The sequence below is a fragment of the Gopherus flavomarginatus genome, chromosome 5 (assembly GCF_025201925.1).
Source record: "Gopherus flavomarginatus isolate rGopFla2 chromosome 5, rGopFla2.mat.asm, whole genome shotgun sequence".
Classification (NCBI taxonomy): Eukaryota; Metazoa; Chordata; order Testudines; family Testudinidae; genus Gopherus; species Gopherus flavomarginatus.
This window is the reverse complement of record NC_066621.1, coordinates 114,876,788-114,891,531: the sequence shown is the minus strand read 5'-3', so window position 1 is coordinate 114,891,531 and position 14,744 is coordinate 114,876,788. Positions and strand designations below refer to the sequence as shown.

Genomic DNA, 14,744 nt, shown 5'->3' with positions numbered 1-14,744 from the left:
TTCACACCATCACAATGACCGCTCTGCACCTTTAAGTGGGGGGAGGAGGAGTAATTTGGCTGGATGGCCAAGTGAACGGAACAGTGCTTTATGGGGGAATGAAAACTGTTGCAAAAGGGGTCAGTGTGATTGCTGATTCATCCCCTAGGAATGCAGAATTTAAAAGGGGCAGCTCTGGGCCTGAAGCCTCCATTTTACACAGAGCAGTCTGAAGCAGGACCTATCCTCCCTCCCCTTCAGGTGGCAAAATACCAGGTTTGGTCTAGATCTGCTGTGAGCATAACGCTAGCTGCCCCTTTTTTAGCAGGAGTAGGAAGGATTTTCTCCCTTACCACTATATTGGTCTAAGTGCAGGGTTTTTTGTTTTGTTTTTTAAAATCTTCCCCACAGCAGGTTCAGCCAGGCTCTGTTCATGCATGGCATGATGGGCGGTAGGCTATATGTTGCAACTCATTATTTAAGTGTAGGGCGGATGTCCAGTGCAGGTACTCCATAGGAAAGGTATACAGTGACCAGATAAATGGCTTGGAAAAGGACATTAAAAAAAGAGAGGTGTTTGTTAAAGGAATGAACAGGGAGTGGTTGGGAACTCCTATGATTGGTACAGCAGGGAGCCAGCCCCCATTCTTATAGCCCACCTTAACCCTTCTATGAGGGGGATGGATGGTAAATTCCTAGCAATGGATTTGCTGGAGGGACCTGGATGGATAAAGAGGGGGAGCTGGTAAAGCCCCCCAGGTAATTACAGAATAAACATGAGGTTACCTGCACTGTACACTTTTATCTGCTGGGTAGTCCCAGATATCTAATAATAAAGTTGCAGCCTGATTAAACCCATGTCAAATGTCTCCTGTCCTTCTTCGGCATAGCCAGACAATGAGCTGCACCCCTGAGCTCTTAGCAGTTTTATAAAGGTTAGTACTTTGGAAGCTATACTTATAAAAAGAAAACATAGAGAAGCATCTTTTGTAACCAGGAGTATTAGATGCAAAAAAATAATCTTTTCTCTTTGAACAGTGGCTTGCAAACAGTGTTAAGGCCATTTTAAATAGCATTCTTATGGTACTACAATAATTACATAGTGTTCAGGAGTTCTCTATGTGGAAGGACTTTTTAAAAAGTGAACTGTGAACGGGAAACATGCATGGAAGACTTTGCTTCCCCAAAGATGGGGGAGAGAGAATTTGGCATTGAATGTTTTTATAGATTAGTAGGGACTTACTTGAGACAAAGCAGCATCCCGTTCTTCTATCACTGCATTCATTTCCTCAGCTGTTATATTCTTTCTACGCTCCTTGGTCCTGTGTATTCGATCCACAATTATAGCTCCATTCTTCTGTATAGCTATCCCTGTGTCTGCATTGTTTATTCTGTTCAGTAATTCCTGTAATGTCTACCAACAGCATTATATGTTAGTCAGACATGAAGTTTTAATATATTTTATTTAATATAGGGTTTTAATTAATAGGCACATGTGAATTGTAAATTGACTGAGTGAAGTTATTGAATTTTCTTATTGCAGCAAAGATGTACATTATTAGTGTGTCAATTCTTCTTTTTTCCCACATCTTAGTTCTTGAAACCCACTCAATTGAACTTAAGCCTCTAAGATAGAAGACTGACATCAAGAAATCTCCTCAGAGAATGGCTTACCATGTCATTTTCTTCAGGGTTAATATTTTCTAGCCTAGAAAAAAGGGACACAGAAAGCCTGATCAGTAGCATTTCCTTAGTGCAGCAAAATGAGTTCGCTTTTTAAATCTTTAGAACCTCAAGTAATTTCATTCTACTAGTCTTTAGAGTCAACCATGACACTGAACATATTAAAGTGCCACCTGCTCGACTCCATCTTTCAATAATGCTCCATATCTTCAGCACTGACTTCAGACTGTTAAGTTATTAATGTTTACTGCTATATATGACTACAAGGATCAATTGTTCATATGTGCTTAGATGAAGAAAGTTCCCTAGTGATAGAAAGCACTGGTGCTCTTATTTTATTTATTTCTGGACTTACAACTTTAACCTGAAATTATATTCTTGTTGTCTTTATTGCACCCCAAAATAAAATGGGACAGTAGGTTTGTGGGGGTGGGGGAAGAAAGGGTTGTTTTAACAAAACGTAATTCTTCCCCTCCACCTAGGAGGACAAACATTATAGTTAAACCTCACTTAGAAATTTTGTTTTATCCTATCATAAAATAGAGGAGTTAATTTAAGCCTCCAGTGGTGCCCTTCCTTAATTCTGGAACAAAGATATTGAACTCTTTCTTTCCTTGTTTCGCTGGCCCATTTACTCATATGTAAAAAAGCAATACACAGTTTTAGAGTTTTGCCGAACAACTACAATTGTGCTCTGCAACAGCAATGAGTAATAGCACGAAATTCTGCATACAGAGGTGATTAAACAGGAAATTACACTTTTTTCTATAATAATTAAAAAGTTAATTATAATTAACATCTAAACATCTGATTATTTACAGAACATTTGGGGGTCCAAAATACAGAGATTAACACCTTGTTAAAAAATAAGCTTAAACATTAAAGAAGTGCAGTCTCACTCCGTTCATGGATACTTAAGCAAGTGGTGGATCCAGCACATACTAAGCAGCTTAAGAAAAAGCAGTTCTGGCAGAGGCTGTAATGTAACATTTCAAAAACAGATACTGTAATCATCAAAGTTCCAATGTCTGCCAAAGAACTAGATATAATTTGTACTGTGATGCTGTTGTCAGAGATCACCCTTCCAACATCCCTCTGCCACACAGCAATTGACAGTGTACTAACGCTGTGCCTTTGAATGCACTAGTCTTCATGAACCTAAATATGGTATAGACTCTTATGCACACGAGGCTAGGAAATCAACCCATTCTTGCCATCTGACCTTTGACATTTAATACTAGTGCACTTACCTAGTATGGTAATTAGTGAATTTCCTCTGTGCTTTTTGATCAATTTGTACAAGTTCATAGTCAGACAAAGCCTCCTGAATTCTTGTAATCACGGGAAGCAATTCAGAAAGGAATGCTCTATTGCTGCTGTATAGTGGAACACATTTATTTGGGAGGTTCTGAGCAGATGGTATTCCCAGCATACCCCAAAACAGTAAACATGTGCTGAGTAGGTCTGAATCTTACCTCTTTGATGAGATTTGACCTTATTAACAAGTTTACACACAAAATGTAAACTCCAGCCTGAACTGTCACTCCTAGCTTGGTTATCCCTAGAGTTCCTCCTTTAAAACAGATCAGTCCAAGTCCCTACGCTCCTCTGACTAATGGGGCCATCATCATTTCCAGAGCAGGCAAATGATCTACGCCTGCCACTGTGAGTCAGCAGGGTTCAACTGGCATCTCCATATGCGTTTCCAACACCTGCTAACAGGGTGGGTCAACGGTAGAACTCAGCCAACTAGAAGGAAAAAATGAGTATTACCACCCTTTGTGGGTAAGGCTATCTCCTAGATCTGATTTTGGGCCAGATTTATGGGCAGTGATACTTAAGAAACTTGTAAAACTCAATTGACTAAGGGTATGGCTACACTTGAAATTTCAAAGCGCTGAAGTGTGAGTGTGGTCGGAGCGCCAGCGCTGGGAGAGAGCTCTCCCAGCGCTGCACGTAAACCACATCCCTTACGGGTGTAGCTTGCAGCGCTGGGAGCCGTGCTCCCAGCGCTGCGGCACTGATTACACTGAGGCTTTACAGCGCTGTATCTTGCAGCGCTCAGGGGGGTGTTTTTTCACAACCGAGTGCGAAAGTTGCAGAGCTGTAAAGTGCCAGTGTAGCCAAGGCCTAACAGAGCACACATTAAAGGCAGCCATACTATTGCAAATGTATCTAGTTTTATTTTAACCCATTGGCATCTGGCATTTCTCAGCTTTTTTCTCTAATACAATCATCAAGTATAAACAACAAAGCATGAATGCAAATTGCCAACTCTCAGTACCAAGAGGTTGAATACAAATGTAGAAAAGTAATGGGGAGCATTTCTGTCTGGAAAAATGCAGGTTGTTTATCATGTAAAAATCAGCAGCTCCACCAAGAAAATATAGCAAAGAGTCCTGTGGCACCTTATAGACTAACAGACATGTTGGAGCATGAGCTGCATCCGACGAAGTGGGCATTCAGCCACGAAAGCTCATGCTCCAATACGTCTGTTAGTCTATGAGGTGCCACAGGACTCTTTGATGCTTTTATGGATCCAGACTAACACAGCTACCCCTCTGATACCAAGAAAAAAGTTTATAAGGGAAGCTTCATGAGAATAGTTTTTTCTAATTTAAGTCTTTCCTACCAGTTATCTCTGATACAGAAACCACATTTACTCTAGGGGATTAGAGTAAGAAAAAATGCCTATTGCTTCAGCTAATAAAAATACCCAAAGAGAGGCAGATATCCATTTTGACCCAGAGAAAAGAAACAGTTAATGAGGTTTCCTACTAAAGTAAAATATTTAAAAGTAGCAACTAAGTACAATGCAAAATCTATTGAATTTACTTTATGTGGTACAAACTTACAGATACTATACTTGTTACTGTGAAATACTGTCTGTTTGCAGTGATACAACACATTATGGGGCTGAGCTCAAGTTGCAGCACAATTTCCAGAATTGTGAACATTTGGAACAATACTTAATTCTCATTCTGCAAAGGAGGACCAGTTCCAGGGCTCATACTGAGGAAACAGAGCCAGATATATCATCCTGATATTCTTTACCTGCCTGATACATGGAGCTATTTAGTGGCTTCGTACAAACAGACATGCTTAGGGCTTTCTCTGGCTCCCTGGAGCAATGGTTCCCAACCTTTTTCTGTTAGAACACCTCTCTTCTGCCAGGTCAGCAGATGTCATCTTTCCTTTCTCTCTGGCTATTTTCTCTTACTTCTTCTTTCTCAGATGCTCCCCCCCCCACTTCTTATCTCTCTTTTCTGTATACTTTTTCTTTATTTCCCTATTTAACTTATTGCTCTTACATATGTGCTTTGCTGGCTCTTCTTCCCTTATGCCCCCATACCCTCCTCCTTTCTAGTACTCTGTTCCCCTTCCCCATATACCCTTGCACCAACAGGGTGACCAGACAGCAAGTAAGAAAAATTGGGATAGGTGGGTGTGCAGTAATAGGAGCCTATACAAGAAAAAGACCCAAAAATCGGGACTGTCCCTATAAAATCAGGACATCTCGTCACCCTATGCACCAGAAGCCTTTATGCTGCTGTTGTGAGAGTTGTCTGTGGGTGAAACCCAGGCTGAACAAGAGCTATGAAAGGAGTAAAGCTGCTGCCTGAGCCTGACACTTGGAACTATACACAAGCTGCTCTTGCAGTGTGCTCCATTAGAGTCCACAACAGAAGCAAAGAGGGAAGGGGAATGGCTTACAAGAAGCTATCTATTGTTTTATCTTCAGTACAGCAACACATTTGCAGAGAGAAAGAGTGAGTGTGTATTGGGGGGCATCTGGGTCCTGCATCTTTCTCCACTCACACTAAACCTCTGCATTCATAACAGTGTAAGAATGGCCACACTGCATCAGACCAATGCTCCATTGAGCCCACTCTCCCATCTTCTGACAGTGGCCAGTGCCAGATGCTTCGCAGGAGTGAACAGAACAAGGCAATTTATTGAGGGATCCAGCCTCTTTCATCATGTCCCAGCTTCTGGCAGTCGAGGTTCAGGGACATCCAGAGCATGGTGTTGTGCCTTTAGTTTGAACCTCTATTATGGTGTTTTTAAGAAGTTTCCATACAGCTTGCAGGGATTTTATTCATGACTTTAATTTCCTCCTCATTTTTGTGTAGTTCCTCTTTTTGAAGTTAAATGCTACTGTGGTGGGTTTCTTTGGTATTTTCCACCCTACAGAGATATTAAGTTTAATTCCACTATAGTTGCTATTACTAAGCGATTCAGCTACATTCACCTCTTGGACCAGATCTTGTGTGCCATTTAGGACTAACTCAAGAATTGTTTCTCCCCTGTGGGTTCCAAGACTAGCTGTTCCAAGAAGCAGTCATTAATAGAGTCTGGAAAATTTATCTCCATATCCTGTCCTGAAGTGACATGTACCCAGTCAATATACGGATAGTTGAAATTCCCCATTATTATTGAGTTTTCTGTTTTTGTAGCCTCTCTGATCTCCCTAAGCATTTCCCAAACGCTGTCACTATCCTGGTCAGGTGGTCAGTAGTATTTTTCTACTGCTACATTCATATTAATCCAGCATGAAATTGAGATTCTATGGAATAGTTTGATTAATTTAAGATTTTTTACTACGTTTGATTCTATGCTTTCTTTCACATATAACGTCATTCCCTCACCTGCATTACCTACTCTATCATTCCACTGGCACATTCTGTGATTGGAAACACTAGACGGGTTTGCTCACTAGAGCTGGCATTTTTTGACAGAATGTTTTTTCACTGGAAAAAAGCAGATTTGTCTAAATGTATCAGTTTCAATAAAACTTTTGTTGGGATGGGTCCTCAGATCCAGAATGCAGTTTCTGGTGAGACACACACACACACCCAATAGTAGTTAGAGCACTCTCCTGGGATGCGGGAGACTCAGGTTCAAGTCCTTGTTCTGCCTCTGGCAGTCCTTCCCACATCTCAGGTGAGTCCCTGATCGCTAGGCCACAGATTCAGTCTCTCAATCTGTCCTGTTGGGGCTGTTCCATTTTCTATAAATATTGGGTGGAAGGAAGGTGGAAATTGTTGGCCAAATGAGAAATAAAGGGCAAGCTAGAGAGGATGTACTGGGGAAACGGGGAAAAGGAGAAAATTAGGGGTGGGCAAGAAAGTGAGAAGAGGAAACAGTAGAAGAAGAGAGAAAGATCAAAAAGGATAAAAAATACAAATGAAAAGAGAAAGAGAATGAGAAATTGAAATAGTTCCTCCTAAATTAAGAATGACTTTTGCATAAAAAAGAAGGAGTAGGAGAGTAATGCACATATTTTTTTTTGCACTTCCTCTGTAATTAGTAGATATTTTGCTAAAAGAAATGTCTAGTGGACTCAAAGATTCAATTGATTTCCTATACAGTGCAACTTCTGACCAACAACCTTGTACTCCATGTGACAAACCCCCTGTATGAAATGTCACACTTCCCTGATTTATCTCTGAATAAATCAATAGTGGATCTTTTTCTCTTTTTTTTTCTTTTCTTTTTTTTTTTTCCAGCCAGAATCATTCACCTTGTTCTCCATCTGGGGAGAACAACATGACCTCGTTTGATCTTTTCTTTTTTTTTTTAAAACCTACATATACAGTTGGAATATTGAGACTATTGCTGTTCTCTTACATTCTATCACATTGAAATTCATGTTAAGATTTACCACATATTCACTTTTGAGTTCTAGCAGGTTTCCCTTGGCTTCCAATAAACAGCCATCTTTTTACACATAGCAGAAAAAACATACATACCCTTTAAGAGACTGCTCCAAATGCTTGGCTCGAAGAAGTGCTTCATCTCGTTCTTCATTGGCTAACCTAAGTCTAGCCATGACAGCTTCATCACGTTCTCGCTGAGCAGTATAAACTTCTTCCACGAGTGCTGCAAAAATGACCAGCGTGTTTAGCACAGCTTTAGTTGTATCCTCACATGGGGCCCTATCTAATGCCTATTGAAATCAATGTTCTTTCCACTCACTTCAGTGTCCTTTGGATCAGGTCGTGACTGTACTTCCTATACAAAACATTTGCTAATGTGAAGATACCATAACAAGATTTTGCTTTACAGTTTTGAGAATATCGAAGTGCTACTGCTAGTTAACATACCTAGAGGAACAAGGAAGGGACAAGGTTTCAAGATTGACCTTTAAACTCATCACACAGAACAAGGAAACCATCACTTGTGTGAAGCAGTGACTCTGAATACAAAGCTAATTCCTGATGCTCACATTCATATCAGATACAACTAGACCCCTTCTCTTACAGCAAGACATCAGAATAAGAGAAAGGATCTCCTGAAGTTGCTTTAACACCACACTTTAACCAGCCCCAAAGTGGTGCACAATTTAGCTCTTGCATGGTGCCTCTCTGGTATTACAAAGATAACATGGTCAGCATCCCTCTCTCCCTGTCAAGCCTTTACTTTATTGTTAATATATCATTCTATTATCTGTTAAGCATTCAGGGACCTTTGAGCATTAGGTGCCAATAAACTAAGATTTACTGTTAGTTTGCTCCCAAGGACAGAAACTTAAAGTCATTCTTCACACTGGGCTTACTTTTTCTTCCTACATCTCTCTTGTCAACATGGCTAACACCATCTCTGGTACACTATCAGAATCCCTACCTCAACCCTGCTTCTGCTAAAATCTTTATTCATATTCTTTCATCATTCTCCCTCTCTAATATTGCAGATCTCTCTTTGCAGTTATCCTAAATCCCTATTCTCAACTTCAAGGCACTCAGGATGCTGCAGTGAGACTACTTTTATTCCAAGAAGAAGGACTATATCCTTTACCATTGGCACTGGAATTGAATCTCCAAATTCAAATCAAAAGTTATTCCCCTGGATTTCAAAGTTCTCCGTTGGCCCCTTTCACTCTAATGAACTAATCTTTAATTCACATAGTTCTCCTGCACCCAACTCTGATGCCTCCACATGCTGGCATGTTTTTCAGTATTCTCAAGATTCTGCTGAGTCAAAGGCTATAGCATTTGTACTTCCCCCTCTATATCTGGAATTCCCTCCCATTCTCTGAGTCATGGATGAGTTATTTCCTTTCTTCAAGTCTCACCTTAAATAGATCCTGTTCACTTTAGCCTAGAGCAAACTCTGCTGCTTTTTCTATTTTAGTTTCTTTTTTCCTGCTTCACCTTTGTACATTATTATTATGTCTGCATTAAAGTGGCTCTGTCCAATTTAGTATAAAGCTCTTTACCATACTTCACGGGAATGGCACTATATAAAATTGTAATTATATTTTATAATACACTTTTTGCTTACTACTGTATATATATCATTGGTACCAAATAAATACATTAAAAAATATTTATAGAAAATATTCAAAGACAAACTAGCAGTAAAATGTCACTGTAGTCAAAAGTACCAGAACAAACTGTTGCTCATGACTAAATTTTGTTGAGAAAATACCCCATGATGAAATGTAATTTTTTTGTTATTTTTCAGAAGTTTTAATATATACATACAGATATATTCAAATACAATGACAAAGAAAACAGCAAGACTATGGATTTAACAATATCACAGCATGAAATATTCATAGATAATTACTCCTGAGTGTTACAAGATAAATAATTCCTTAACAACCTCCCACTGCAAAACTAAAAAAGGGGAGAAGCATCAGACGCCTAATCTACCTGGATTCAACTGTAATACTCTCATGAAAGATCAAACATCTTCATAGTTGGATCTTATGTCTCCATAGATTAATGTCAGTTTTTCCAAGAGGGCAATGTTGGTTTGGTCAGTTAGCCAATCAAAGAATGTGAGGGGAAGAAGCTGATATCCATTTTCATAAAATGACTCTTTTGGTCACTCTAAGTGCTGCAGCAATTCATTTCCTGGCATTACTCGAACAGGGACTATCTAGAATGCCCAAAACACAGAGGCTTGACATAGGGGAAACTCCTACCCTGGTCACCTTAGATAGAGTATCACAAATGCCACGCTTTCTACAGTTCTGCCTAATGTGACATTAGGACTGTTCAATAAATGAAGTTATTTGAAGGGTTAACCACAAGAATATCAAAACATTTGGATGAAAATGTCATCTATACAGTGAATACCCTTTAGCTTGCAGATTTCTTGACCCCTTCCACAAGCAGCTTTGGCAGCTGAGAGCTGTAGTTCACTGGGGGAAGGTGTGGAAGAATGAATCCTGACAGATCATCTAGAAAGGAATTCTGGGTATGAAATACTTCTGTCACACCTGTAGCAGAACCAGAAGCATTACTGGGAAGTGGATGAAAGGAAGAAGAAAGGTGTGATTTTTGTGCTTCTGAGGGTAGGGCGAGAGGGCCAGTCTAATAGGCTGGATGAAGGAGAATGGGGACAGCTACACAAGTTGCTTCTAGGGGTACGGTCTACCCTTTTGTTCACTATTGAAGAGGAGCCCTCTACTCAGTCACAGAAGATATTGTGTTTCTCGCAGGAAAATAATTTCTGTGTCATAGGAAAAATCACACCCGATTGTCCACGAATATTCTGCCCAGATTTGGAGCGTCCATTAAATACTCATTTAAATATCTTCAACCTGAATATAGTTTGGTGGCGAGAGGAAAAGAATTTTTCTGCTGCAGATAGATGTACAGTTTGGGAGGGACACAACACCAGAAGCTACCTGCCTCTTTGCGAGACAATATCTTTGCTACTGTGCAAGGGATAAAGCTAGGTGGATGGGTGGAGCATTGAGCTCCAGAACTACACACGTGATTTGGAGACAAAAGAATTAGTAGCACATGCAAAGAATGATTCTCACATCTGGACAGCTGTATGGCACAGATAATGCACCGTGTCCTTACACCTATCAGGTTCCCAAAGGGACATAAGATTTCTGAAATTTGTGATGGCATCATGGTGCCAACTGACGAGGCCTACATAACAGCCTTTGTGTCTCAGCAGTGCCTTGGCAAGCTGCAACAAAACTGCTATGTCCCAGATAGATCTGGGATATACAGGTTGGTTAATTTGACATGGCATTATCTGTCTGTACCATAATGTGTCTGTTTATTCTGGAGCGGAATTCCACAATTCTCCCGCTTTTAGCCCAGGCCCTGGCCCACAGTATCCTGTGTATCAACTGTGCTAACTCAGGAGTCTGATTGGCTTCAGCATCTGCTGTTCTTCCCTTTGGGGGTTTGTGACCAGCGGTATATAGTGACCAGATTGCCTTCTTAAACCAAAGTACTGGTTATTTTAACTGGAGGAACAAAGCATTTAGATAAAAAAGATTTTAAAACAACAAACAGAATCTGCACACCTATGTTACCTAAAGGCTTAGCATCCCATGATGGTAACCTTAGCAGGCCTAACTTCTTCAGACCTGCCAGCAGGGTCCATGTAGTTCAGTCAGGTTCCTCCAAAGAACTTTCTCCCCTTCTCTCCCCTCCGCCCCCGAGAGAGAGACCCTTTTAAACTGACATAGTTCTTTTCATCTCCAGTATTCCTGGGCCTTTTCCTGTCCTGGTATTGTCTCTTAACAATCCTCAAATGTTTGTGTAGATGTGGCTTATCTTGAACCATTTCAGATCCCTATTAAACTAAACCAATATATTCATACAGTAAACATCCCAATAACCACGTCAACATATAGTATTAATAAATTATTACAGAGCAGCTCCAAATCTGTCACAAGTGGGTTTTTTTAAAGTAATACAATGTTTTAACCTTTTCTTATTAAAAGAACAATTATTTGGAAAGTCAAAGAAAAAGCATGTATAAGGCTGGCTAGCCTATCCGAGCCAAAACAGAGATGGACTCTTAGCAGCAGGCACCCCGAGAAACCAGAAAAAAATGTGTTACAAGGTAAATCCTTGAAATCAGCAGAGTTCTTGCTGAACTCACTTGGCTGGTTGTAGAAGCCTTATCTGCCATCTGCCAGACTCCTCTGCTGGCCAGATTATCTACTGATTCTACATACATATTTTCATGTTCAACATGTACATTAATTTCTGACAGTATCTGACCATTTTTAGTATTCATAAATGTAAAAAGTTCTAAAATTATATCAATATTTCTTTTAAAAAATCCTTTCATTTCATCCAGGGTGCAATTATTACAGTAGCTAAATGGGCTGAGGAATTTATTTTCACAGCAATAGTCAACATTTTAAAGAGTTATTGATATGCCATGTATAGAAGTACAGTCCCACTCCTACAAGCTACTTGGAAAAGGCAGACTCCTGCAGCTGCACAGAGCCCTACTGAGTTCAGGAGAGCTGTAGGACTGGAACATAAGGCTAATTCTTCAAAGTTACTAATGAAGAGGAATACCCAACTGCAAAAAAAAAAAAAAATGATTATCTTCCACCCAGTATCAAGCTCACATTTAAAGATAAATAAGGAAAAAAGGATTTTTCCTAGACCTACCCCTGTATAACTGTGTAAGGAGTGTGGAGCAGAGGACAAGGTATGCCTTCCCTCCCCCAAACTCCAGTGGAGTGTTGAGCTAATCTCAGTCCTTGTGATCCTATGGGGACTAGGACTGAATGACACTAGTCACCCCACGGATGGCCAGGAGAAGCCATGGTCACACCCATTCCAGGGGCAAGACACACTGAACCCTCTTTTGTTGTTGCGGTGGCCATGCTACCTGTGTCCACTGGAGAATTCTGGGAAGCATTATGTCATTAGTGAGCACTAGCACATATCTAAGTGGCTTATACGTATCACCTTCCTTTATTGAAAACAGCTCTATAAATAAGGACCAAAAAGTGAACAGGAAAAAGAGAGTATTATTATATAATTTAGCATTCTGCTACAGAAAAATACTACTATCAACAATACCACAACTTTACTTATCTATATAGCATCTTTCAACTGGAAGGATCTCAAAATGCTTTACAAACTTTATGAGGAAATCATCACTCACTGAAACACAGCCACCTCTGGAGTGAAACAGAACATCTGTTTAACAGCGCCACATTTTTATGCTATATTTAAGACAGGATCTGAAGCATGAGAGTCCAAATAAAACACCACGGGAGATATTTTGATAGAAAGAATGCAATTATCCAGGTTGGAACATCAGAATCCACAGCCCTGTCTATGCTTATGAAAAGTGTCATGGGATTGTGAATGAACATAATCAGGTTCTTATGTCCACTACAAAAGATGGCACCTTCAGCAGCACAATAGCTCATAGTTCCATGCTAGCACACTAATTCAGTGCCTGACTCTTAAGAAATGAGAACCAGCTACTCAATCACCAATTCCACCCTCCTGGGTTTTCCTTGGAAGCCTGCCATCGAAGTAACAACCAACCCTCCCCTGTTTATCTTGAGAACTCACCAACAAGAATAAAATTTTGTATACAATTCCCCCCCCTCCCGAAATATGATACATGAACTGAATATGTATATTCAGGCATTAAGTTAAAACGAAGACTTGTTTTTTAGCAATAGCATGCGTATCTCAGGACATGCAAGAGTTAATAGAGGTTATTCCTACAATGTTAGATAAAATTCACATATTGAAAAAAAAAACACCTCAGACTGTTATCCAATGCTTACTAAAAGTGCAGTTGAAATATATTTATATATTACTTTTAATAGCTAAATTTTATCTGGTCTGGAATAATTTAATAACATCTTTGTTTTTGTAACCAAAAAACCTATTATACTGGAGCTCTTTATTTAAAAATGATCATTATGGTAAGCCCATCAACTCTTAAACATTTTTAGTTTTTAGTAAAGAAAACAACTGTAAACAGACAGCTTTGGTGAGGTAGATAGCTACTACAAAGTTCACTTAGAAAATCAATATAGCATTTTAGTTGGAATTTGCTCATTAAACACCCACAGCTCTAATGCAAATTATGATGGAATGAATAAAGCAAATACATATGCTTCTTTCTTTTTATTAAATGTAAAATCTGCTGTTAATTGCTTCTGGTATGTCATATAAACTTTTCTCCTTAACTATTAAACGGAAGCTTTTACAAAAGTCATTAGAGAGTCTCTTTCTTTAACTTGTATAAATTTCAATATTTGTTCAGTAAAGGTTCACAGCAGTTAAATTACATTAACAAATATTATTAGCTACTATGTAAGCCAACTAAGTAAAATACTTATATTGCAGGTAAAACAAATCATTGGGTGTTTACAATAATATTTGGATATGCCCATTTTTAAACAAGCTTATCAAATATCCTGTAATTCTTAGTCAAATGAGAAAGACTCAAAGTAGATTTTTTTCCCAAATACTCAAATTTGTTTAGTAAGCTAATTGTTTTCTAATATGGGTGAAAGTAAATATGAAGAAGATGAACCATACCAAGTATGAGTTTACTGAGTCAAAGTAGTGTACATATTTTCTTAGTTAAACCTGATTCTGTTGGCAAACCTGTCTTCCACACTTTTTAAACTACCTTTAAAATACAGTAGTAGCAAGAGACTGTGTTAGAAATCATTCTAGTTTAAACATTAGTTCATGATTCTTCAAACAACAGAACTTTGGGGGAAGGGAGGGAGTATGTTTCACAGGAACGAAGACTGTTTGCTGATTTCCTAGAGGTCATCTGTGTAAATAGAAAAGCTGAATAGGAAAGGCAAGAAAGAAGAAATTGTTAGGATTTAAAACATCTACCTCAGCAGAAATCACTTAACATTACTCCTATCAAAAAATGAAAAAGCCAGAATAAAGGCAAGACCTTATAACAAAAAGATGAGATCACTATCCACAGTACTATCTCAGAAGATATAATAAATATTACAACACTGTAAGGATTGACTTTCAGAATAATTCCCTATTATGAAATATACTAATATTTTGGAACTTTATAAGGTGTTTTAGAAACTAAGTAATAAAATTTTGCCGTGAGAGAGAGAGAGAGAGAGAGAGAGAGAGAGAGAGAGAGAGAGAGAGAGAGAGTGTGTGTGTGTGTGTGTGTGTGTGTGTGTGTGTGTGTGTGTGTGTGTGTGTGTGTGTGTGTGTGTGTGTGTGTGTGTGTGTGTGTGTGTGTGTGTGTGTCTCTCTCTCTCTCTCTCTCTCAGAAAACAAGCCAAAAGCTCTAAGAAATACTGCAAGGATTTATTTGTTTGTTAGTATTTTGTTACTAACTCT

General features: G+C 39.1%; 1 protein-coding gene across 8 annotated transcripts in view; it reads right to left on the bottom strand.

Annotated features, from left to right (window-relative positions):
- The window catches only part of MIPOL1 (mirror-image polydactyly 1), a 280,583-nt gene that overhangs the window by 173,993 nt on the left and 91,846 nt on the right, over positions 1 to 14,744 (bottom strand). For all 8 annotated transcript variants that reach the window (XM_050953929.1, XM_050953930.1, XM_050953926.1 and 5 more), the window contains 3 exons: positions 7,416 to 7,545; positions 1,654 to 1,687; positions 1,223 to 1,393 (listed from right to left, as the gene is read on the bottom strand). In XM_050953929.1, the coding sequence (XP_050809886.1) occupies positions 1,223 to 1,393; positions 1,654 to 1,687; positions 7,416 to 7,545 (335 nt within the window). The remainder of the gene's footprint in view (positions 1 to 1,222; positions 1,394 to 1,653; positions 1,688 to 7,415; positions 7,546 to 14,744) is intronic.